The sequence below is a fragment of the Lethenteron reissneri genome, chromosome 22, assembly GCF_015708825.2.
Source record: "Lethenteron reissneri isolate LAM-NWPU_2019-01 chromosome 22, ASM1570882v1, whole genome shotgun sequence".
Taxonomy (NCBI): Eukaryota; Metazoa; Chordata; class Hyperoartia; order Petromyzontiformes; family Petromyzontidae; genus Lethenteron; species Lethenteron reissneri.
In genome coordinates this window covers 12,649,911-12,673,165 of record NC_083800.1, presented here as the reverse complement: position 1 = coordinate 12,673,165, position 23,255 = coordinate 12,649,911, and the positions used below count along the sequence as shown (strand labels likewise).

At 51.3% G+C, this 23,255-nt stretch overlaps 1 protein-coding gene across 2 annotated transcripts in view; it reads right to left on the bottom strand.

Annotated features, from left to right (window-relative positions):
• Positions 1 to 23,255, bottom strand: part of LOC133345647 (regulator of G-protein signaling 12-like) — a 141,196-nt gene that overhangs the window by 91,760 nt on the left and 26,181 nt on the right. Inside the window, exon 1 of one of the 2 annotated variants that reach the window (XM_061556597.1) lies at positions 13,873 to 14,217. The exons of the other annotated variant lie outside the window; for it this stretch is intronic. Coding sequence (XP_061412581.1) covers positions 13,873 to 13,995 — 123 coding nt within the window. The 5' untranslated portion in view covers positions 13,996 to 14,217. Of the gene's footprint in view, positions 1 to 13,872; positions 14,218 to 23,255 lie in introns of those variants that run through there. 2 annotated transcript variants of the gene reach the window in all.

The window sequence follows — 23,255 nt, the reverse complement described above, 5'->3', positions numbered from 1 at the left end:
GCGGTAGCAAGACTAGCCAACAACTCGACTTTCTGAGCTCGGCCCGTGACTTGTATTCTGCCTTCTTACTCCTCTCGCTCTCACTGCCTCCAATCGATCGACGCTTAGACCCCCACGATCGAAATCAAAGAAGAAGAAAGAAAAAACACCACAAAGTGCAAAAATAGCACAAAACGGCAAGGGCACTTGAAGAGTAAAACGCTTAAGCCACGCGGATAGCAGCACACGGGGCCACAATCTGCTAGTGCAGTAACCCCCCCACCCCGTGATGCGATGTTGCCAAATGGCGAAAAGTCGAAGGAAAAAAGCGCGAAACTTGAAACTGGTATGCAAATGTAAAATTGCGAACAAGCACATTTTTTGCAAACGAAAAATCCGCGAATGAATAGGTTTTACTGCACATTTTTCAAAAGCGTCGTGTTTAATGACCGCTAATGTAATGAGAGGGACACCTGAACTATTTATTTTTTATTTTACGTCAAGTATTTGCGGCTTTTGGCTGCTAGCCACCGAACAAAGACGGGCACTGCATTGTGCGCTTGAGGATGCGCTTCTGCGGCCGTCTGGAACGCTCTTCCTTACGATATTCGGAAGCCACTGGGAGCCATGCACTTTGAAATCGTCGAGATTGAAAGCTAATTTCTTTAGAACTGCTTTTTGTGTTTAGTTTGTTGTCCTTCCCCCTCATATCTCCGATTAGCGCGGTTGTCTACGTACGGTGTGAAAGAAGTTCAACACATACGTACAAAGTAAACACGAGGAAAGATATCAAAGCGATATGCGATGCACGTACGGCAAATTACGTTTCCGATTCACCTGCAATATATCACGTTTCACCTCCGTGTTCCATGACGTATTTACTCAGTGCTGCACAGCTGCACCTACAGGGATTTTACATTGACACCTCACATACGGGTCATAGCGAAATGCAGAACTACATCACGATAAGCAGGAACAAGCAATTAAATGTGAAAATTATCATAACACAAAAAATTACATTTGTTATAATAAACATAAAGTTAATAAAAAATAAATATTCAACCATTAAATAATAGTTTATAAATTAACTTCCTGCACAGTAGAAGGATGCAATGACGATGATGCTGACGATGATGTTGAACGATAATAATGATGATGGTGATTATGATGATCGTCATGATGTCGTTACTGCTCTTACATAGATGTAGACTTCCCGATGAGATTCACAGAGAGCAAAAAACGCAGAGAGCCAAAATCGCGAATAGCAAGTTCGCGAATAGCGAGGGCATACCGGACAATTGTTTACCTCGGGAAGCCCGCAGTGAGTCTCAAGAGGGTCCTGCCAAGTTCTCACAGCAGGGGGCGATGTTGCTGTGTAACCGCGATAGAGTTCAGGTTTCACTCGTTATTCGCGAACTCGCTATCCGCGGGTTTGGCTATCCGCAAATCGCGCCTGGAACTCGACACGACTACTGCATCGAGGGAGAGAAAGATAAAGTGATGAGATGAAGAAGTGATGAGAGAGAATATGATGCGAGAAAGTGATGACAAAGTGATTGGAGAGAGAAAGTGATGGGGGATAAAGTGATTAGATAAAAAGATGAGATAGCATTTTAGAAGCAACTGCAGATGTTGCGTGGACGAGATAGAAGCTTCAGAAGCATTGCTTTGTTATTCTGATAATGTTCATGTATTTGTTTCAGGTAATTCATTAAAATATAAGTTTTCGTGGGCCAATATCATTATCCGCAGAAGTTGCTATTCACGAGCATCTCAGGAACGTATCCCTCGTCGCTAATAACGAGGACACGCTGTACGGGTTTTCCCTCGCTCCACGCTGGTTCGTTTTGTGCGATTTAACGCTGTGTGTGGGGCTCACCTATTTCTACCCAAATTTTCGCTATAATGTGGCAATGCAGTCGGACGGGTGACAACATTGTGTACTGCGTGTACTGTGTGCGTGTGCTGTGTTTACTGCGTGCGCTTCTGCAGTGTCGCTTTGTTTCGCTCTCTTTGTGGAACGCATCTACTGCATGAAGCGAGAAAAACCTGCCATTTTCAGGGAATATTTTATCACTGGGATGTTTAACCAAAGCCGGTTTCGATTGCACTCAAAACCGGTTTTGATTATCTGCTCTGTACATGCGCTCTCCCCCTGTTTTGAGCACATACAAACTGCACGCAGACACTTCTTGCTGTGAAATGCAGGTGTTTCCACGGCGGCACAGACAACATGGAGATATTCCCAGTGGAAGGGCCAGGTTTGGCGTTTAAAGGTTAGAGTTAGTCTGACCTTCAATCAGCTTTCGAGCTAGTTTCAATCGTGACGCTGTTACGGCACAAACCGCGTTCTGCGGTCATGAATCTCATAGCCAAGGAGCAGGAACCTCTGAGCGCGATAATTTTGCCTTGTGCCTGAATCACCCGGAATTCACCAGATCTCACCAGATCTCACCAGATCTCGCAAGCTAAGCCACGGGTGTTGAGTCTGGTCGGTGCTCGGACGGGCGACCACCATCAACAAACAGCTCGTCATCGGCCCGTGGGGCTACGTTCTTGGTAGCAGAGGGCAGGGCAGTGCAGTGAAATCCACTGCTGTACTGCACTTACATGCTTCCCCGCATCTGCGTTCCCAGCCTTTACCGATCCCGACCGAGCAGCATGGTGAAGTATGGTTAAATAGCCCCAACGACCCGCGCGGCGTGTGGCGGCCCTCATCCAGCAGTGGGCTGACACGCGGCTGTACGGAAGGGTTTTAAGCGACCGGGCACCGAAGGAGCGAGAATGACGACGACATCGCAACGACTGAGTGCCTGTTCCAGCCACGCTGCGATAATTCGTCTTTAAAGGCACCAAACTGTCGATGGCTCTGCGATCTCCGTGTGCCTGTGCCAAATGACGTCAAAACGCGCTCCTTGAGGCCCTCCGAACCAGGTTGAAGTAACAGCTGAGCGCCGGTAGCACGCGACCATCGGAACATTTTTATTGACTTTTACTTTGAATTACGATGACAACATTCGTGGCTTTGCCACGGCTCGAGCTCGGGAGGAGGGCGGGAGGAGGGCAGGAGGACTTAATTTTTTGGAAGAAGCGAGTGGTCATGAGCGATTTCCATTTGATGCCTTTAACTTGAGTTGTATACGTCCGTTAATATTAACATAGGCAAACACATAAATAAATGTGCTCGATGACTTAATGAGAAGAAAAAAATGTGTTTACAACGTGTAATAGACGACTTGGGCCCTTCCCTCCTATTACTGCCTAAGGCGCTTCGTGACGTGAATGCGGCGCTGAGTTGCAGGTGAAAGCACTTCTCATCAGTGTGGAGAGAGAAAGTGGCACCACAGACTTGGGTATGACAGCAAGCACACCGAGCACTGTGCCAGGACAACTTGCACACTCGCGCGGGGACAGCAAACTAAGCACAAAAAGCAGCTCTAAAGAAATTAGTTTTAAATCTAGATTATTTTATTTGTGTATTTATTGAAGGTAATTCGTTAAAAAGTAACTTTTTCGAAGGCCAATATCATCCGCGAAATTTGCTATGCACGAGCATCTCCGGAATGTACCCCTTTCGAATAACGAGGGAATACTGGAATAATACTAATAACGTCTACAATATTGTTCCTGCTTATCGTGAAGTCGTTCTGTATTTCGCTATGGCCCGTGTGTGAGGTTTCGATGTAAAATCCCTGTGGTGCAGCTGTGCGTCACTGAGTCAATCAATAATCGAACACAGAGGTGAGACGCGACATCGCAGGTGAATTGATACAACTTTTGTCATACGTACGTCGCGTATCGCGATGATACGATCGTTCCTCGTGTTTACTTTGTATGCATGTATGGACTTTCTTTGCACCGTACGTAGCCAACCGCACTAATCAGAGGTGCGGGGGGGGGGGACAATAAACTTAACACAAGAAGCGGTTCTAAAGAAATGGGTTTTCAACGTAGATAAGTTTCCCGTTGAACCGGCGTGTACGAATGTGCGGTGTGAGCGTAGGAGATGTTTGGAGTGCCCTAACACGCACAGCACCCACGGGGTGGCTGCATCCTCTGGCCCTTGAGGGTCCTCACAACCGAGTCATATACTACGCGGAGTGCCCGCGTATCTGTACAGAGTGTACTGTTGTGCAAAGCACTCTGTTTTACCGCCATTAGCAAAAGTATGTTGTTTTAGAGAGATATATACACACACACGGTCGTTAGAACATTCACAAGCGTAGGCCAGTCAGCCGGCAGCAATGAAAAGGCCTCCCCTATTCCCAGACCTATTAGATGCCCCCTATTTATAACCCCATTGGGGTGGCGGAGCGGTGAAGCGGTGGTCGGCGAGCGGCTGCACCGCGAACCCGGCGACCCGGGTTCCATTCTGTGAAGTCTGCGGGACAAAGAGCTCCGTAGCCCCGTCGGATTCCTCCCGCGTAAACAAATATCCCGATGATTCGCGAACGTGGCTAACGTCAGCGGCGAGTGAGATCAGAGCCGGTCCTGCGCCTCCCGCCTCTTTGCCAACCCGCATTGACCGGCATTGGGGAAGTATGGTCGAAAAGTCCACGTGACTGACACGGCGTCGGGAAGCCCTCGTCCCCTGGTGGAATGAGAATGACTGCAATGTTTTATTTGTATTTTATATACCTAATTGCTTGCTATTTCTTTTATCCACACCGTTACATCGATCCGCAACAAAATCCTCCTTGCGCGGACATTCTTCTTGCCGAGGCACGAGGAGTGACCTGGAACGGCTTGATAATAACTCATCCTATAATCATCAGAGCTTCGTGTGTCGGATGACACTGGCGGTGGTGGTCTCCAGAGAAGTGCTGAATCCATGCCCTTACCCGAGTACATGTGCACATCATGCCCCTCCCTTGTCCCGCTGGCACGTCCGCGAGCGGCTCTCGCTCCAACCAATACGGTGTTGCCCGCAAGAGGCGAAAGCGACCGGCGTGCTCGGGTGTCGACACCGACGAAGCACAACGACACAGAGTCAAGTCGAGCGCGTGGCTCCTCGTCACAGCAGCACGCGTCCACCGCGCCGCAGACTCGGCGATCCGCTCTACTCAAGGGTGGCACAGTCGGGTTTTTTACAATCGGGTTTAATTGTCTTTTTTATATTAAACCCGATCATCTGAGATTGGGAGAAGTCCGGTTTAATTGGTTCTAATTGCAGAACCGCACTTCTCAACGATGGGCTTCATCCATTCCAAGCTAAGGAACTCACTTGGCGCCCACGATTGTGGAGAAGCTCGTGTTCATCAAGACCAACCTGCCCGCCGCATTCTACGACTACCCCGTGCCCGACGGCCCCGAGTACGATAGCAGCACCGACGAGGAAGCGGCCTAAGCCTATCAGAGTTTCGTATTCATTAAACCAGGTTTTAATTCCCCGAAATCGGGTTTAATTGTATTAAAGAAAAAACCCGATGCCTGCTGGAAAAATCGGGTTTTTTCCACCCATGGCTCTAACCGCATGCACTCGGGTCTCCAGCGCCGTCTAGTACCCTTGACTTCGAATCACAGGTTTTGTGACCTTAAAATGACGAATTCGCACGGCTCCTGCCTGGGATCTGAAGGAATCGGATCTACCTCTGGTTCCACTAATGCACTCGTACAGTCCCGCTGTGAGCAATATTATACTGCAAGTTTATTTATTGTAAACACGAGCCCACTCACGTTGTGGAGTAGAAACTTTACAATCGCAAGTTGTGACGATAACGGGGCAGACGTGGGGGTGAGCAGTGGCACGGCAGTTTGCGCGCTGTGCTATGATCCCAGCGACTTGCGTTTGATTCCCTAATCGTGGCACACATTAGTGGTGAGTAATACCTGACTAATCAACACAGCCGATTAGTAAGGTTTGTCGCGTAGACAGAACATGCCAATTGATGACTACTTCAGCACACCGGTGTGTTAGAGAGTGATCCGACATTATTTACAAATCGAGTACGACGTGTCGCCGGCCATTACAACCAGCCTCATCAGGCCACGGCCAGAGTTGGCTGTGACAAACCCTACTAATTGGCGGTGTCGGGTTGTGGTGGCTTTAACGGCACATTTATGATTACGCGATCTCACCAAAAAAAACCTTTCTTGTGGACAAAAGCCTACTACGTGTTGAACTGAGGTTTTAACAGCATCGCTGTTTGAAAGCGACTCCGATGCAACCTTTCCAAATAGTTGGGAAGGAGCGGGACGGACAACACCACGGTGCCAAGCGTTCCGTCTCAATTAAAAAGCGACTTGCTTCGTCAACTAACGAGGTTCGTTTTGTCCCCTTTTAAGTGCAGCCGAATGCTTCAAGAACAACTGCGGCGGATCGCTGCGCGAAGAAAAGCCGACGATCTCTTCGCGAGTGGCTTACGCAGGCAGGCATCGAGTGCCCTGGCGGCGCGTGGAATGCTCGGGGAACGCTCGGGGTGATGATGGAGATTATTATTGCTGCTGCTGCTCACTTCCCTGTGGGGGTCCCGATGGGACCACTGAGCGGAAGCTGAAATCACAAACATGGACAAGATATACTACAAGATATACTACCACTAAGCGGCATAGCAAAATTATCACCATCATCAGCAGCAGCAGCCATGGTCGATCCACCACTGGATGAGGACCTCCCCAAGCCGTCGCCATCTCTCACGATGCTGCGATGTAATCATCGACCCAGCACGTGCACACGAGCCGACTTCACGGCTCTATCTCCCTGGCGGACGTCCTATCAGCGGCGGGCAGCACAGGCAGCACGAGCCGTACCGCTCGACGGGTAAATGACCCCACCTCTGATTAACACGGTTGGCTATGTATGGTGCGAGAGAAGTTCAACATACACACATAGCAGATGCTCAAGCTGCGTGCGACGGCTTGGTGAGGGCCTTCATCCAGCAGTGGATTGACCGTGGCCGATCACGACGATGCCGCTGATGATGATGATGACGACATGACGATTTGTAGATGGAATTGTGGGGCTCCGGAATTGATGGATAGTCGGGGTGAGAGACAGGGGGTGAGAGACACGGGGGGGTGAGAGACACGGGGGGGAGAGACAGGGGGGGGGGAGAGAGACACGAGGTGAGAGACACGGGGGGAGGGAGACACGGGGGGTGAGAGACACGGGGTGAGAGACACGGGGGGAGAGACACGGGGGGGGGAGACACGGGGGGAGGGAGACACGGGGAGTGAGAGAGACACGGGGTGAAAGAGACACGGGGTGAGAGACACGGGGGGAGAGAGACACGGGGGGAGAGAGACACGGGGAGAGAGAGACACGGGAGAGAGAGACACGGGGGGTGAGACACGGGGGGAGAGAGAGACACGGGGAGGGAGACACGGGGGGGGGAGACACGGGGTGAGAGACACGGGGGAGAGAAACACGGGGGGAGGGAGACACGGGGAGAGGGAGACACGGGGGGGAGACACGGGGGAGAGAGACACGGGGGGAGAGAGACACGGGGGGTGAGAGACACGGGGGGTGAGAGACACGGGGGGTGAGAGACACGGGGGGTGAGAGACACGGGGGGTGAGAGACACGGGGGGTGAGAGACACGGGGGGTGAGAACACGTGGGGGTGAGAGACACGGGGGTCGAGAGAACACTGGTGGTGAGAGACCCGGGGGGTGGAGACACGGGGGGTGGGAGGACATGGGGGATGGGAAGACACGGGGGTGCTGAGAGGACCCGGGGGGTGAGGAGACATGGTGTCGGAGACACGGGGGTGGGAGACACGGGGTGAGAGACACGGGGGGAGAGCCACGGGGGAGAAACACGGGGGGGAGGGACACGGGGGGAGGAAGGACACGGGGGGAGAGAGACACGGGGGAGGGAGACACGGGGGGGGGGAGACGAGGCAAGGGGTGAGAGACACGGGGTGAGAGACAAGGGGGGTCGGAGACACGGGGGGAGGGAGACACGGGGTGAGAGACACGGGGGGAGAGACACGGGGGGAGAAACACGGGGGGAGGGAGACACGGGGGGTGGGAGACACGGGGGGAGGGAGACACGGGGGGTGGGAGACACGGGGTGAGAGACACGGGGGGAGGGAGACACGGGGGTGAGCCCCCCATCAGGGGGCTTGCGGTGGTCCCAGAGTCGCGGTGTTACGTAACCACGTGCAGTGTGGCGCAAACAGCCATACGTCTTACAAGCCTGAATTAACGATTAAACCGTCTACCATTATTTCATTGTAGTTCACCTATAAAGGCTGAACTGATTAATTATCACAAGTCTATTGAATGCGATGTGAATATTGAATGTGATGTGAATATTGAATGTGATGTGATTATTAAATGTGACGTGGGTATTGAATGCGATGTGGCTATTGAATGTGATGTGAATATCGAATGCGATGTGGTCCTCTACTTCAAGACCTCCAGGGAGCATTACGTGGCAACATGCGACACGTGGGAAGGGTGTGTAACATATAATTTGGAGACAGAGGATACGGTGACAGATAGGGTAATGAGATTATGGGGCAGTGGATGTGCTCTGCACACATGGCGTCCGCGCGCCGTGCCCAAAGCCAGCGGGCAGCGTTGTAGTTGTACGCGTGTTGAACTTCTTTCGCACCGTACGTAGCCAACCGTGCTAATCGGAGGTGATGGGGAAGGACAACAAACTAAACACAAAAAGCGGTTCTCACGAAATGAGTTTTCAATCTAGATTTAAAAGTGCATAGCTCCAGTGGCTTCCTAATATCGGAAGGAAGAGCGTTCCAGACGGCCGCAGAAGCGCGTCTGAAAGCGCGCGATACGGCTGGCCGTCTTTGTTCGACGTCTCGCCAAAAGACACCGCTGCCGTGAGGATGAGCGGAGTTCGCGTGATGATGGTTTATGCTCCTTGACGAGATCAGCGACGTATTTTGGTGCATCACCAAAGTTAGGACGATCGTTTTCAGAGGAGGCATTCTGAAGACCCTGTTACAACTTTCCGCACGTTTCGAAATTTTCTAGCATGCATTGCATTATTATCTACGAATTCAAAAGAACCTGTGCACTTTTACATCCAAATTGAAAACTAATTTCTGTAGAACTCCTTTTTGTGTTTAGTTTGATGTCCTTCCTCCCTCGCACCTCCGATTAACACGGTTGGCTACGTATGGTGCGAAAGAAGTTCAATACACATACAACCACAACGCTGCCCGCCGGCTTTGGGCCTGGCATGCGAACTAAGTCCGTACCCTGGCATCGTAATCTCATTCCCCTGGTCACCTTATCCTCCATCTACAAATTACATCTTACACACCCTTTCCTTTGTACGGTGCGAAAATAAGTTCAACGTACATGTACATACATACACATACATCCAATCACTCGTACTGTAATCGCTCGCCGGTGGGTTAAGAGACACCAGTGACTGGGACGAGTTCAGCGAGTGGGGCGTGGGGGGGGGGGGGGGCAGCCACTCCGCTAGAGGGTGCGACAACGGACGAAGAGAGCGACAGATGGGCGGCCAAGGAAACAAAAACTGCGCCGGACAAGAGGGCATCCACCGAGGAGATGGAGCAATCAAATCCGGTGGAGTGGAGGTGCCGGGTGGATTGTAACATTAGGGCGCCGTGGTGGCGAGATGTTAATTACCTCGCCTAATATACAGGAGGTCTTGGGTTCAATCTCGACCCTGACGCCTGCTGCATATGTGGAGTTTGCGTGTCTCTCTCTCCCCGCGGTCACGTGGATTTTTCTCCGGGTCCTCTGTGTTTTACGTCCACATCACGCGTTGAGAGTATTTGGCTGCTATACATTTCCACTTGCTAAGCCACTTCGTTGAGCTATCATTTGTGGCCAGGTCGCTTCTGAAAAAGAGCTACATAGCTCAGTGAGCCTTATCTGGTAAAATAAAAAATTGTTAATCAAAATTTTTAGCTTTCCTCTGCCGTAGTGGAAAACAATGCACTTCGGTGTCAGGGTAGGGATGCCTTCATCCAGCAGTCGATACATCATAGCCGATGACGATGATGATGAATTGACTGCAGCGTATAGGGATCCGTGCCTCCTTACTCCAGCTGGGCTGATTTTGAAAGTCCATGAAGCAAACAAAACAAGAACGCGCTGGCGAGAGATTTTCAACTCAGGATTTTACTGCGTGCGTGACCTAAAATGGTATAATCAGTGAGCCACCGGGGGAAACGTCTCACATTCTGAAGGGAGTAACAAGCCGGCAGGATGTTTTTCGCCAAAGGACGGCGGCCGCCCCTGCCGCTGTAATTTTTTTGCATTCGCTTCCTGCGAGCAACCCGCGAAAATATTTCCGAGGGGCGTAGGAACGACCCAAAAGACGAAACCTTGAAGTGCCAAGACAAATGCTGTGAACTCTTTGGCTGAACAGCCATCCCGAAGGTGTTAATGCACAAGAATATTCTAGAAACTAAAGCTTGTTTTTTTATTACACCAGGGAAGGCCCATTGAGCTACGTAGCTCTTTTTCAGAAGCGACCTGGCAATCATAAATACTAGCCCTACGAAGTGGATTATCGCGTGGAAATGTATAGCAGGCAAATGCTCTAAACGCACGGTGATTCTAAATGTGGAGGGAAAAACCGGAGGACCCGGATAATAATCCATGTGACCACGGGGAGAGAGACACGCAAACTCAAAGTGTACAGGCGTCGTCAGGGTCGAGATGGAACCCACGACCTCCCGTATACCAGGCGAGGTAGTTAACATCTCCCAGCCACCACGGCACCCCGAGAAGCGAGCCGCCACCCATTAAAACCGCGTCACTCGTTGATGCTCCTCTCAAGCTCAACTCCGATTGTCTCTACGATTCACGATGCTCTGCCCATTGGCCGTGAAATCGGGCATTTCTACACTTCTGAAGTGTTGCGGATAACAGGAGCGCAAGTTTATTTTGTTTGGCCGGGCGTGAGCTCAAGAGTGATCGAGAGGGGGGGGCGTGTGGTCACGAAAATGACGAAAGCAAAGCAACGACTGTGGAGCTGTGAAGTAAAACAGCGATCGGAACAAAAACGAAAATAATAAAAGAGGGAGAAGCACAGGCGAGTGCCCGAGGGAGAGTTTCGCTGCACCGTGACGGTGCCAGACGGGGTACCGCCACGCGACATCCACCGTGGATTTGAAATGATGGAGTCAGCTCGCGTGCACGGGCGACATCGTTACAACGCGGGACGGTGAGAGAAGGCGACGGCTTGGTGAGGCCTTCATCCAGCAGTGGATTGACCAGGGCTGATGATGGTGACGACGATGATGATATCGTCATCAAGGTTACAGTAAGAACATATCCACGCCTACGCACGCTACTGATTAGACGGTCTCCCAAGCTCCCCAAAAATCCCCGTATAAAAAAAAAAAATCAATGAATCGTCATAATTCAGTGGTTGCGATTCGATCGAGAATTCGCCCCCCCAAAAAAACCTCGTCGTACCATTTGCGCAGAGTTCGTGTAAGTCACCAGTAATCAACTCTTTCGCAGGTTTTCTTGAGTCGGAGCCGCGCGTCGCGATAGCGCGCGACTCGACGCGTCAGCACGCGCCTGCCCAGCGGCGTGCGGCTACTGCAGCACAGCGATTACAACGCGACTGGGCTGCAGCGGCTACGATTGTACAAACAAAAAGACCCCCCCCCCCCTAACAGACTGTTGGGGCAAGTGCTGTTGGCGAGTAGTGCACGGCACACGAGGGGTTGGGTGGCCAACACCACGCCCGGCCGCCTTTGTCTCCCCAACGGCGATGTTTTACCACGCTGCCGCACCAGGTACTCGTTTGAGGGTGAGTCGACCTAGGGGAGGATCAGGACCGGTTCAGATAATCGTCACCGGTGTTGGCCGTGAGCGGGAATGGAACTCGGGTCGCCGGATTCGTAGCTCAGCGCGGCTCACCGCTGCACCGACGCTCCCCACAATTGCATGAGTCACACGCACGCACGCAAACTCCTCACGCACGCTCACTCCTCGCACGCACCTCTTGTACCCACGTGCATTCACACACAAAAGCATTCGACACACGTTAAAGTCGAGTCTCACACACACACAGAGTCATTACAAACACCTCCCGTATAGCTTTTAACAGAATGCGCTCGCCTTTGACGAGTACCCTCGTGCGCTGTGTACAAAACAGCATAAAACATCAGCACTGGGGAGACAAAGGCGGTCGGGCGTGGTGTTGGCCACCCATGCCCGGTGGCTTTGTCGTCGGCGGTGCCATAGCGAGGAACATCCGAGCCGCTCGCTGCATTCTTAGCCACTCACAAAATAATTATCCCCGAATATTCGATACCAGCAAGCTGCTGCAACGTCCACGCGACTTCGTAGCGTGCGGCGGAGAGCGGCAGCGCGGTGCAGTTGCCCTCGCAAGGGGCTCGCGGGTTCAGCCGCTGTGACCCCTCGCCCGTTACTGATACCAGCGGCGGGGCGTTGGACGTGGAGCGTCTGGCTTCACGGTGGCGGTGAAAGATTCTGCGCTGTGCACCCCCCCACCACCACCACCCCCGGCCTGATGTCCCCACTTGACTGGGGCAGTGGACCCCTTTCTCCAAACTTCATCACCCCCCCCCCCCCCCGCTTCTCCTAAATGGTTCAGTCGCGTTGGGAATTGTAATGGGCTCGCGTTGTTTTGTTAGGTTAGAAAAAAAAGCATGCACCGGCATCACGGTCCAAGTTTGAATAACTTTGTTCATGACCTCATTCAGAATCAGACTCTTTATTCATACTGGCGAGCGAGTTCCAGTAGGGGCACGGGGTCAGAACGCGACAACAAACAATAAAAAACACGATAGGAGTGCAAAGTATAGGAGAGGTAAACAAATCACTACAAAATATTTTAACAAAATCATTTACACAAATTAACGACTTTTATTTAACCAGGTAAAGCCCACTGAGCTATTGGCTTCTTTTTCAGAAGAGACCCGGCCACAAATGATAGCTCAACCACGTGGCCTATCATCACGGGGTTATGTAAAGCAGCCGAATACTCGAAGCGCATGCTTTTATTGAGTAAAAAAAAACCCACGCGGTAACACTGTCCCCCCTCTCCCGGTAGAAGCTCGCCATCTGTGGCGCACAGCTCCGTCGAAATGTGGCGAGTATCGGCAGGGCACCGCACCTCCTGGCACTCCGAGAAAAACGCTCCGTTCCTGCAGGGTGTGGTCCGGGTTTGTGCCACTGCGCAGCTCCCTGACTATGGAACGTGGCTTTGCCTTTGCTTATAAGTCAATCGGAGTCGTCGTTGGAGTGATTTAAACCTTTCATTCTATATTTGAAGTGTTCGTGACTGCAAGGATCCATACCCTTTGGTTCTTTCGGTAAAGTCACGTAGATTTAATTTATTTTCATTTTCTTCACCTACGTTATTTTAACCTTTTCTTCTGATTCCGTTCCGTTGATGATTCTGTTCCGATAACGTTCATCGTCGGAACGGAGCCGAGGCTCCCACACGGCCACGTGGGAGTGCGTGTGGCACAGTTTGGCGCCAGCTCTCGTCGAGTTCGGTCGTGTCGCTGCGGTTCTCTGCGGCGAGGGCAATGTCTCTCAAAATAACGGCGCTACTACGCCTCTCTAAATACAATTAAAGCTAATAACCGCTTGCGCGTTCCGAGATTGAGAGTTGAACGGGACACCCATCCTGCAACTTGCAGACGTCTCGCAATGGGAAAGGGTTAAGTTTGTCTTTAAAAACTCAACCTCCTTAAATTGGACTTTACTCCTGACTAGACCTGGCCATTTTCCCTGCTTCCGTTTATTTCCTGCTGCCCATACACGGCACATTACATATGTACATTTTTAGAAGAGTATTTGGCTGCTATAAATTTCCACTTGCTAAGCCACTTCGTTGAGCTATCAATTGTGGCCAGGCCGCTTCTGAAAAAGAGCTACATAGCTCAGCAGGACCTTACCTGGTAAAATAACAATGGTAAAACGGTGGTAAACGATCATTATTATCGCTACTCACCAGAGACGCGCGTGAAACCGGCTCCTCGAACAGCATCGCTTCGGCAGCGCTCATACTCATCTCCCCGCCACGGCCGCCACCGCTGTCCCACTCACTCACGAACGACTCCCACCTCTCCTCCATCAGCACACGCACTCTCCTCCCCACTCTCCTCCCACTCTCCTCCCCAGGCGACGGCAGCCAGCCGTGGAAATTCCTTCGGCGCTATCGCCGCTGATCTAGATGCGGAGCCGGGGGGACTCGACGGCCCTCCGGTGGCGTTCGACGCATTCGGACCACGGTTGTTGTTGCACGCGGTCCCTGCAACGTGTGTACGCAGAGTTCCCTCGATGCTGTCCCAAAGCTACCTTTTTATACTGTTTGTTGTTGTTGCTGGTCACAGGACGCACGCGCGCGTGCACGCGCCTGATGTGGCCAGCGCAATCTGCCGGTGTGATCTGAGTGAAGCGGCATGGACGGAAGCGCGCGCGCCGTATCCCGTTCTGCCACAGAGGGCCCAAGGCCCTGTTTTGGCCATGTGTGTGTGTGTTTTTGGCGGTGTGTTTTCCCTCGTCCCCTCCCTCTGGCTGTTACAGCAGGAAAGACTTACAGTGCCGGGACCAGCGTAGGTGGCCTGTTTCAGACGCACGTCGTCTCTTCATTTACACAACTCGAAAAAAAACATTTTTTTTTTATTAAGGCCTACTGAGCTGTATAGCTCTTTTTCAAAAGCGACGTGGCCACAAATGACAACTCAACGAAGTGGCTTATCATCACGTGGAAATTTATAGCAGTCATACTCTAAACGCGTGTTCATTCTAAACGTGGAGGGAAAACCCAGAGGACCCGGAGAAAAATCCACGTGACCGCGGGGAGAGAGACACACAAACTCCAAATATACAGGGATCGTCGGGGTCGGGATCAAACCGACGACCTCCTGGATACCAGGCGAGGTAGTTAACATCTCCTAGCCACCATGGCGCCCCGCCTGCATGCTCACACACTCACCTCCCAGCAGTGCCCGTTTATAAACGTCAAGGACACACGATTGGGGTGACTGGGATCGAGAGCGAGAGAGGTCGTCTCCATGAACCGACTCCCAACGCTTACCAAGGGTAACGTGTTAATTAGGCACGCAATGATGAATCGATTGACCAATCAAAATCATCCATTGTGCTTGTGATACGCGTATTGGAACACTTCATGAAAGAACCGAGTGTGGTTTTTACCAGTAAAGCTAATCATATTGCAACGTTACATCAAGGGCCACGGAGCCAATGAGGCAGACGGACGATAGTAAACACAACGAGCGGTAAACATGCACGCACGTCGAACTTCTTTAGCACCGTACGTAGCCAACCGTGCTAATTGGAGGTGCGGGGGATACGAGACGGACGTGACAAACGAGAGTGGTCGATCGAGACAAAAACATGACTTTCATTGTTGAACCCACGTCCCTGGGGGGGCCCGAATCGCTGCACGCCTGAGACACAGCGGCAGGGATCACGACGCAGGGACGCGGACGCGGGGAGACGGAGAGCAAGACAAGGAGAGACGAGGCAGGAAGAGACTGAACGCCACAGACACAGAGTGGGGAGAAGTGGAGGGAGGGAGAGAGAGAGAAGAAGAGAACGCAGGGAGAGGAGGCAGGAGAGGAGAAGAGAGAGAGACACACACAGAGAGAGGGGGGAGACAGAGGGAAACGGTGGAACATACCCGGAGATACAGAGGCAGAAAAACAGACACACAGACAAAAATAAAGAGGGAGACATACAAGGAGATAGGAATAGGGGATGAGAGACAACAACATGTACTTTTTGGCATCAAATTTAGCCAAATATTTGGCTAGACAGTAAATCAAATGTGCTCTTCTGTGCACACAGAGGTGTCACCAGAGCTTCTGTGGTTTCCAGCGATCGTGCTTTCGCCGGGGGCTCCAATTCCCCAGGCAGTCAGTTCATCCCTCTCCATTCGGGGTTTCCCACACAAACCCTCCAAGTCCACGTCAATCAAAAATCCCAAAAACACCCACTTCCGCTTCACGATCTTTCCTCCATTCACGACAACCTCCGCCGCGATGCTAAATTCAGTCCGAGGTGACAGAATGAACAGTTGAGTCAGGACGGCTTTCGTCGTTGGCTCAACGCTGCACGGCTGCCCGCAGAGGGGTTGGGCTGCCACCTCCTGGTTGTTGTGCCAGACCTCGGCGCTGACTGACCGACCGACCTCGCACACTCGTTGCACAAAGTGCTCCTTGCCACAGATGAAGCACACTACATCACCTCGCTGGCCTCGTCAAGGAGCGTGAACCATCGGTCACGCGAGCTCCGGTGGTCATACCTCGCAGCATATTTATATTTTGGCTGCTCGCGGTTACCGCCGCATCATGCGGCGCTTTCAGATGCGCTTCTGCGGCCGTCTGGAACGCTCCTCCTTCTCAATATTAGGAAGCCACTGGAGCTGTGGACTTTTAAATAATCTACATTGAAAACTCATTTCTTGAAAACTGCTTTTTGTGTTTAGTTCGTTACCCTTCCCCCGCACCTCCGATTAGCGCAGTTGGCTACGTACGGTGCGAAAGAAGTTCAACATACATACGTACACCATACCGATACCCGCCATTCGCCACTAAGCGGCGGTGATGTCACCATAGCGCCCGTGCCAGACCAGGAGCACTTTGAGGCCACGTGAAGTGTCGAAGGCTCGCTGCCTGACAGGATGTCACGGGACAGACCCAGGTGGCATGGGTTGACTGTCTGAGATGACTGGCAGACGCACCAGCTGTGCCCCCTACTGCGCCAACAACATATTATATTATTATATTATTTTATTATGTTTTATTTTTATTTTATTACTTCCCTTCTACGTGACTTTACCGAAAGAACAAGAAGACACACACACACCCTCACGCGTGTGTCTTCCACGTCTCCGTAGAGTGACATCACAGATGTCCAGTAGTCTCCCTGAACCAACGCAGATTTTCATTGTGCCTCCCTCTCCCCTCTCGGAGTAAAGTATCTCATTCTTCACGTCTCATTTCTAACCCCTCATTCTTTACCTCTCATCCCTCATCTCAATCTGCCCATCTCATTCTGCCCTTCTCATTCTGCCCATCTTATTCTTCACACCTCATTTCTGCCCTCACTCCGGAATATTCCACCACTCAACCAACCCGTAGATCCAGGGAGCAGGGAACACGACGCGCAGGGACCGGCGGTTTATCCGCCGCAGATCGAACGAGAAATTTTACTTCAAAACAATCATCAGAGGCACTGAGCAGGAGGAGCGGGTAATGGGCTACACGGAACGACTGGCACCGGAGCTGCATTTCAACACCGTGGGTTCATCGTCATCGTCGCCGTCGTCGCTGTCGTCAACGTCGCCGTCGTCAACGTCGCCGTCGTCAACGTCGCCGTCGTCAACGTCGCCGTCGTCAACGTCGCCGTCGTCAACGTCGCCGTCGTCATCGTCGCCGTCGTCATCGTCGCCGCCGTCGTCATCCACGCCGTCGTCATCGTCGCCGCCGTCGTCATCCACGCCGTCGTCATCGTCGCCGTCGTCAACGTCGGCGTCGTCATCTTCGGCGTCGTCATCGTCGCCGTCATCACCATCGTCGCCGTCGTCATCAATGTCGTCGTCATCGTCGCCGTCATAGTTTCACTTATCCACCAGAGCTCCGATGCACGCCAGGCATTTGTCGAGGCACGTGGTGCAAATGTATGAATGTCTGTATATTGTACTAAGTATGTGTGTTGAACTTCTTTCGCACCGTACGTAGCCAACCGTGCTAATCGGAGGTGCGGGGGAAGGAGAACTAAACACAAAAAGCAGTCCTAAAGTTACGAGTTTTCAATCTAGATGATTTAAAAGTGCACAGCTCCGGTGGCTTCCTAATATCGGAAGGAAAAGCGTTCCTGATGGCCGCAGAAGCGCACCTGAAAGTGCGCGATGCAGTGACCGTCGTTGTTCGATGGCTAGCCAAAGGCCGCTGCTGCGAGGATGACCGGAGTTCACGTGATGGTTGATGCTCCTTGACGAGATCAGCGAGGTGTTGCGGTTGATTTGTGGCGAGCACTTTGATTGCGACCTTATAATGAATTAATTCGGCAACCGAAAGCCAACGCAGTTTAGCGAGCACCGGACGGACACGGTCGGATCTTGCAGTACCCATCATGACGCGTGCCAGAGAATTTAGTACACGCTGTAGCCAGGTAATGCTTTTTGCCAGACATCTCGTAGAGTAGGGGACTGCAATAACATTTACAGCGTGCGGCTGTGTGGAGATCGCTTACAGCCAGGAATGCTTCGGTACCGGCGGTGCGGCGCCCCAAACGTGAATGGGAGCGCCGCAGACGCACACCGCGGAGATGCGGCCGGCGCCCAAAGGAAACCGCGGGGTCACCGAGGGCTGTGGAATTCCGCAGCCAGGATGTGACTTCCTTAATGTCGCTTCGTGTCTCTGGTGGGCAGCACGGGGTAGATTTAAGTGGCACACCACGACCGCGGCATGAGAGGGAGCCGTCCGTGACGTGCTCATGTTTACGCAAATCAGGAATCCTTGGAGAGGTGGGGCATGGATGATAACTGCGCATCTGCAGTTATCATCCAGACCAGAGGGCGGTGAGTACGAGAAGCTCCGCTTGATAAAGTTGAGAATTTTGCTCAAGTTTTTTAATGCGCACAACAACAACAACAAAACTGAACGCAAATTGGTTGAGTAGGAGGCCTGGTGGGGAGGTGAGGCCCGCTGGGGTGATCAATCGCAAAGGTAAAAGCAGGAGATGTGATGATGACGTAGGTGGAGAAGCTCAGAGACACGCAGAGGGAGGTGGAGAGAGACACATCGAGACATGGGGGGGGGGGGGGGGGGCGACAAGAAAAACGTAATTTGTGGGGACGCAAAGATGGCCTGGGGCATGGAGACTCACGGAAAGTATCTGAGGGGGAGAGAGGGAGAGAAACAAGCACGTACAGAGAAACTCGGAGACGCACAGAGAGAGAGAGAAATGTGGAGACGCACTGAGGGAGAAATGTGGACACGTGGAGAGTGCCAGCAATGCAATGGTTCCCTTTGCTCTGCGTCACGGGAGTACACACCACCCCATCTCCTCCACACCGCCCCATCACCTCCACACCGCCCCATCACCTCCACACCGCCCCATCCCCTCCACACCGCCCCATCTCCTCGTCTCTCCACCCGGAGTCTGAACGTGAATCCTCAATCCCCGGCACCGCACGGTCACCTTGACGAAGAAGTCAGACGGCGGCGTGGGACGCCACTCGAGTTTTTTTTTTTATCCGTCTAAATCATCTGCCAATCCTTCGGGATCCACGGCACAGAGCGGAAGAGCCGTGGATCTCTGTGAAGGATTCACGAATGTCGGGATGATGGGTTAGAGGTCCCCGCTGTCCTGTGCCAAGGCTGTCACACATTGCGGTGACTGCGTTTCATTGCAGGAAGTTAGAATTGCGTGAACTTCCCATGCCTTTGTTGGTCCTCCAGCATCAGCACAATCCATGGGTCAGATAGCCCCGTAGGTGTCCACTTTCCTCTCTGTCTTGTGCCAATGCGCCCAAGTAGTGGCCCACGTCTTGCTGGCACCAATCTCTTGTGATGTCGTCCTCATGGCATTCTCTGTGAGCTCTTCCCCTCTCTCTGGTTCCTTCCATTTCTCTGAACAACAACACACTGTTAATTATCCTGTTGTTGTCCATCCTACGTGTGTCCAAACAGTGTCAGTTTCCTTCTCCCCACTGCCTGCCTGCATCGGTTTGTCTTCTTACTTCTACGTTGGTCACTCTTTGGGTCCAGTTTAGATGCAGCATCCTTCTGTAGCAAGACCTTTCGAATACCAATGTCTTATCTCTTGTCAGTCTTTTTTAATATCCAAGTCCAGCAGGCATACAAAGCTGTGGTTCTTAAGATATTCCATTTGGTATTGTAGCTGATTTGCTTGCTTCTCCAGAAATTACTGAGTCGTGCCATCACCCCAGCAGAGGGCGCGCAATTGTGTTAGAGACCAGCAGAACTCCTCTCATCTTTCTCCACAGTATCGGCAGGGGTGGCTGAGACGCGGCAGGAGTGGCTGAGACACGGCATGAGCTGCTTCGCTTATCCGCGTTTCTCCGGGTGTCCATGCGCGGGGACTAAAGGAATTCATATTCTATGGGGACCTCATTTGCCAGTAAAAATATGATAATTGGTTCTTTACCCTTCTATCTGGCAACAAAACTGACACCTTTTTTGCAAGGAGTCATGTTTGCATAGACCGCAATACCTGCAGTCATAAATACAAACAAAAGACATAACTCTGATAATGTGCACTGTCCTTGAAGTTGATTGGTCCACACCCGAGACAGCTTTCCTTCGAGCCTAGTCTCATATGGGTTGGACCAGATGACGCCAAAAGGCGCACAACTCAAGGACAATGCACCATCAGAGTATGAGAGCTCGGGGCAAGCATCTACACTATGGGGACCTCATTTGCCAGTAAAAATATGATAATTGGTTCTTTACCCTTCTATCTGGCAACAAAACTGACACCTTTTTTGCAAGGAGTCATGTTTGCATAGACCGCAATACCTGCAGTCATAAATACAAACAAAAGACATAACTCTGATAATGTGCACTGTCCTTGAAGTTGATTGGTCCACACCCGAGACAGCTTTCCTTCGAGCCTAGTCTCATATGGGTTGGACCAGATGACGCCAAAAGGCGCACAACTCAAGGACAATGCACCATCAGAGTATGAGAGCTCGGGGCAAGCATCTACACTATGGGGACCTCATTTGCCAGTAAAAATATGATAATTGGTTCTTTACCCTTCTATCTGGCAACAAAACTGACACCTTTTTTGCAAGTTGATGTTTGCATCAACTTCAAGGACAGTGCACATTATCAGAGTTATGTCTTTTGTTTGTATTTATGACTGCAGGTATTGCGGTCTATGCAAACATGACTCCTTGCAAAAAAGGTGTCAGTTTTGTTGCCAGATAGAAGGGTAAAGAACCAATTATCATATTTTTACTGGCAAATGAGGTCCCCATAGTGTAGATGCTTGCCCCGAGCTCTCATACTCTGATGGTGCATTGTCCTTGAGTTGTGCGCCTTTTGGCGTCATCTGGTCCAACCCATATGAGACTAGGCTCGAAGGAAAGCTGTCTCGGGTGTGGACCAATCAACTTCAAGGACAGTGCACATTATCAGAGTTATGTCTTTTGTTTGTATTTATGACTGCAGGTATTGCGGTCTATGCAAACATGACTCCTTGCAAAAAAGGTGTCAATTTTGTTGCCAGATAGAAGGGTAAAGAACCAATTATCGGAGTTCATATTCTTAGGTTTTTTCGGTAAAGTCACGTAGGTAAAACATTAAAATTAATAAAAGTAAAATAAAATAAAAATCACGACGTTTCGGAGGCAACACAATCTTCCGTCTTCAGGTGGAACCGTCACAGCCACGACAGCTGTATCAATTACTAGATACAGCTGTCGTGGCTGTAATTGATACAGCTGTCGTGGCTGTAATTGATACAGCTGTCGTGGCTGTGACGGTTCCACCTGAAGACGGAAGCTTGTGTTGCCTCCGAAACGTCGTGATTTTTATTTTTATTTTATTTTACTTTTATTAATTTTAATGTTTTACCTACGTGACTTTACCGAAAAAAACCTATGAATATGAATCCTTGCAGTCACGAAAGCTTCAAATCTAGAACTAAAGGAGTTATTGAGCCCGAAAAATTATCCGGGAACAGCAGCCCCCCATTCTTTAGATTATTTGGCTTCTGCTATAAATTTCCACACAATAAGCCACTTTGATGAGATATCATTTTTGGCCAGGTCGCTTCTGAGAAAGAAGCTAATAGCTCAGTGGGCTTTACCTGGTGAGATAAAAAAAGTGTTTTTTTTGTCATTTGTTTACCTTTCCTACACTTTGCACTCTTATCGTGTTTTTTGTATTGTTTGTTGTTGTAACCTTCTGACCCGCCCCCACCTGGGCATCTGTCATAAAGAGCTTCATAGCTCATCGGATTCCTCCGGTATAAATCAAGATTCTGATTCAACACCCGACAAGAGGAGTTTCACTCTCGCGAGAGACGCAAACAACGTGCCAACGAGTTGCCACTTCAGCAGCGCCGCTTGTGTGTTGGAGATCAAACCAACAACACCTACAATTTCACGTTTCGCCGGTGATTACAATCGGCTTCATCGGGCGATTGCCAGAATTGATACATGGCTGTGGTCGGGTCAAGGTGGGTTTCACGGCGCACGTACATTTACGTGATCTAACCCCACAAAAACTTCATCGTGAATAATATTGGGCGTGAAAGCCTACGCGTGTAAAATGTAAATGTATTTATGTACTAGATGTATTAACACAATGTTACATGAACAGAGTTGTAAGTATGTTTTTTTTAAACCCGTATAACTAAATTTGGCCATGGTGGCACCAACGTTAAAGCGAGCGGCTCCCAATGGGAAGGTTGTGAGTTCAACTCTCGGTTGGGGGGGGAAGGGGGTTAACTCAGCCCATCATCCATTCAGGGTCGATAAAATAGGTACCACCTTTGTGGGGGGGGGGGCGGGGGGGGGACGGACGTTCTAGGTACCACCCCATAGTGGAGCGATCACTGCTGTACAGGATGCGTATGGACAACCAAGTCATTTGGCGCACGTAGGTTACTTTATTTCCTAAACCTTGTTTTTGTAAACCCCCCCCCCCCCACCCTTTTTGCCTTTTACTTTGCCCCTTCTCCATTAACCTTCCCTTCCCCACGCGAAAATAAATCTGCTTCACCCGCACGTTCCCACGTAGGTGGGACGCAGTGAGCCAATTTCAACCCCCCCCCCACCCCTCCGTTCCCCCCAACCCATGAGCTCTGTGTTCGGGGCTTTGTGCCCGCGGAATTTCTGTGCCCCCGCCTCTCCGTTGTTATTGCCTCGCATTCTGCCCCCGTGCTCTTGTCGAATTAAACAAAAATTAGTAACCGCGCGATGGGGTCAAGTCGACAGTGACTGTCCCCATGGATGCACTCTGTCGGAACGTGGAATTTCAACCACTGGCTTCAGGGCTGCAAACTGGAGGTCGGCACAGACCTTCGCAAACGTAACCAGCAAGAGCAAAACCAGCGAGCAGGACGCAATGCACAACTGTATTTTCACAAGCGCCCATCTTGTAGCGGGGTGGGTCGACCACCAGTCCCTTCGGGGCCGAGTTTCAACGCACAGCGCGACCTCCCTCGCTCTCCTCCACCTCCTCGCAGTACGGAACGCGGGAGTCAACAACGGGTGCTGTTCTCGCATGGGCGGAGGGCCGTCGAATCCAGGCGTATCCCTTGCCTCGGCCTTTTGTCCACTGGCTGCACCGGGACGGAGAGATCTGCGGAGCCCAAGTGAGATTCTGC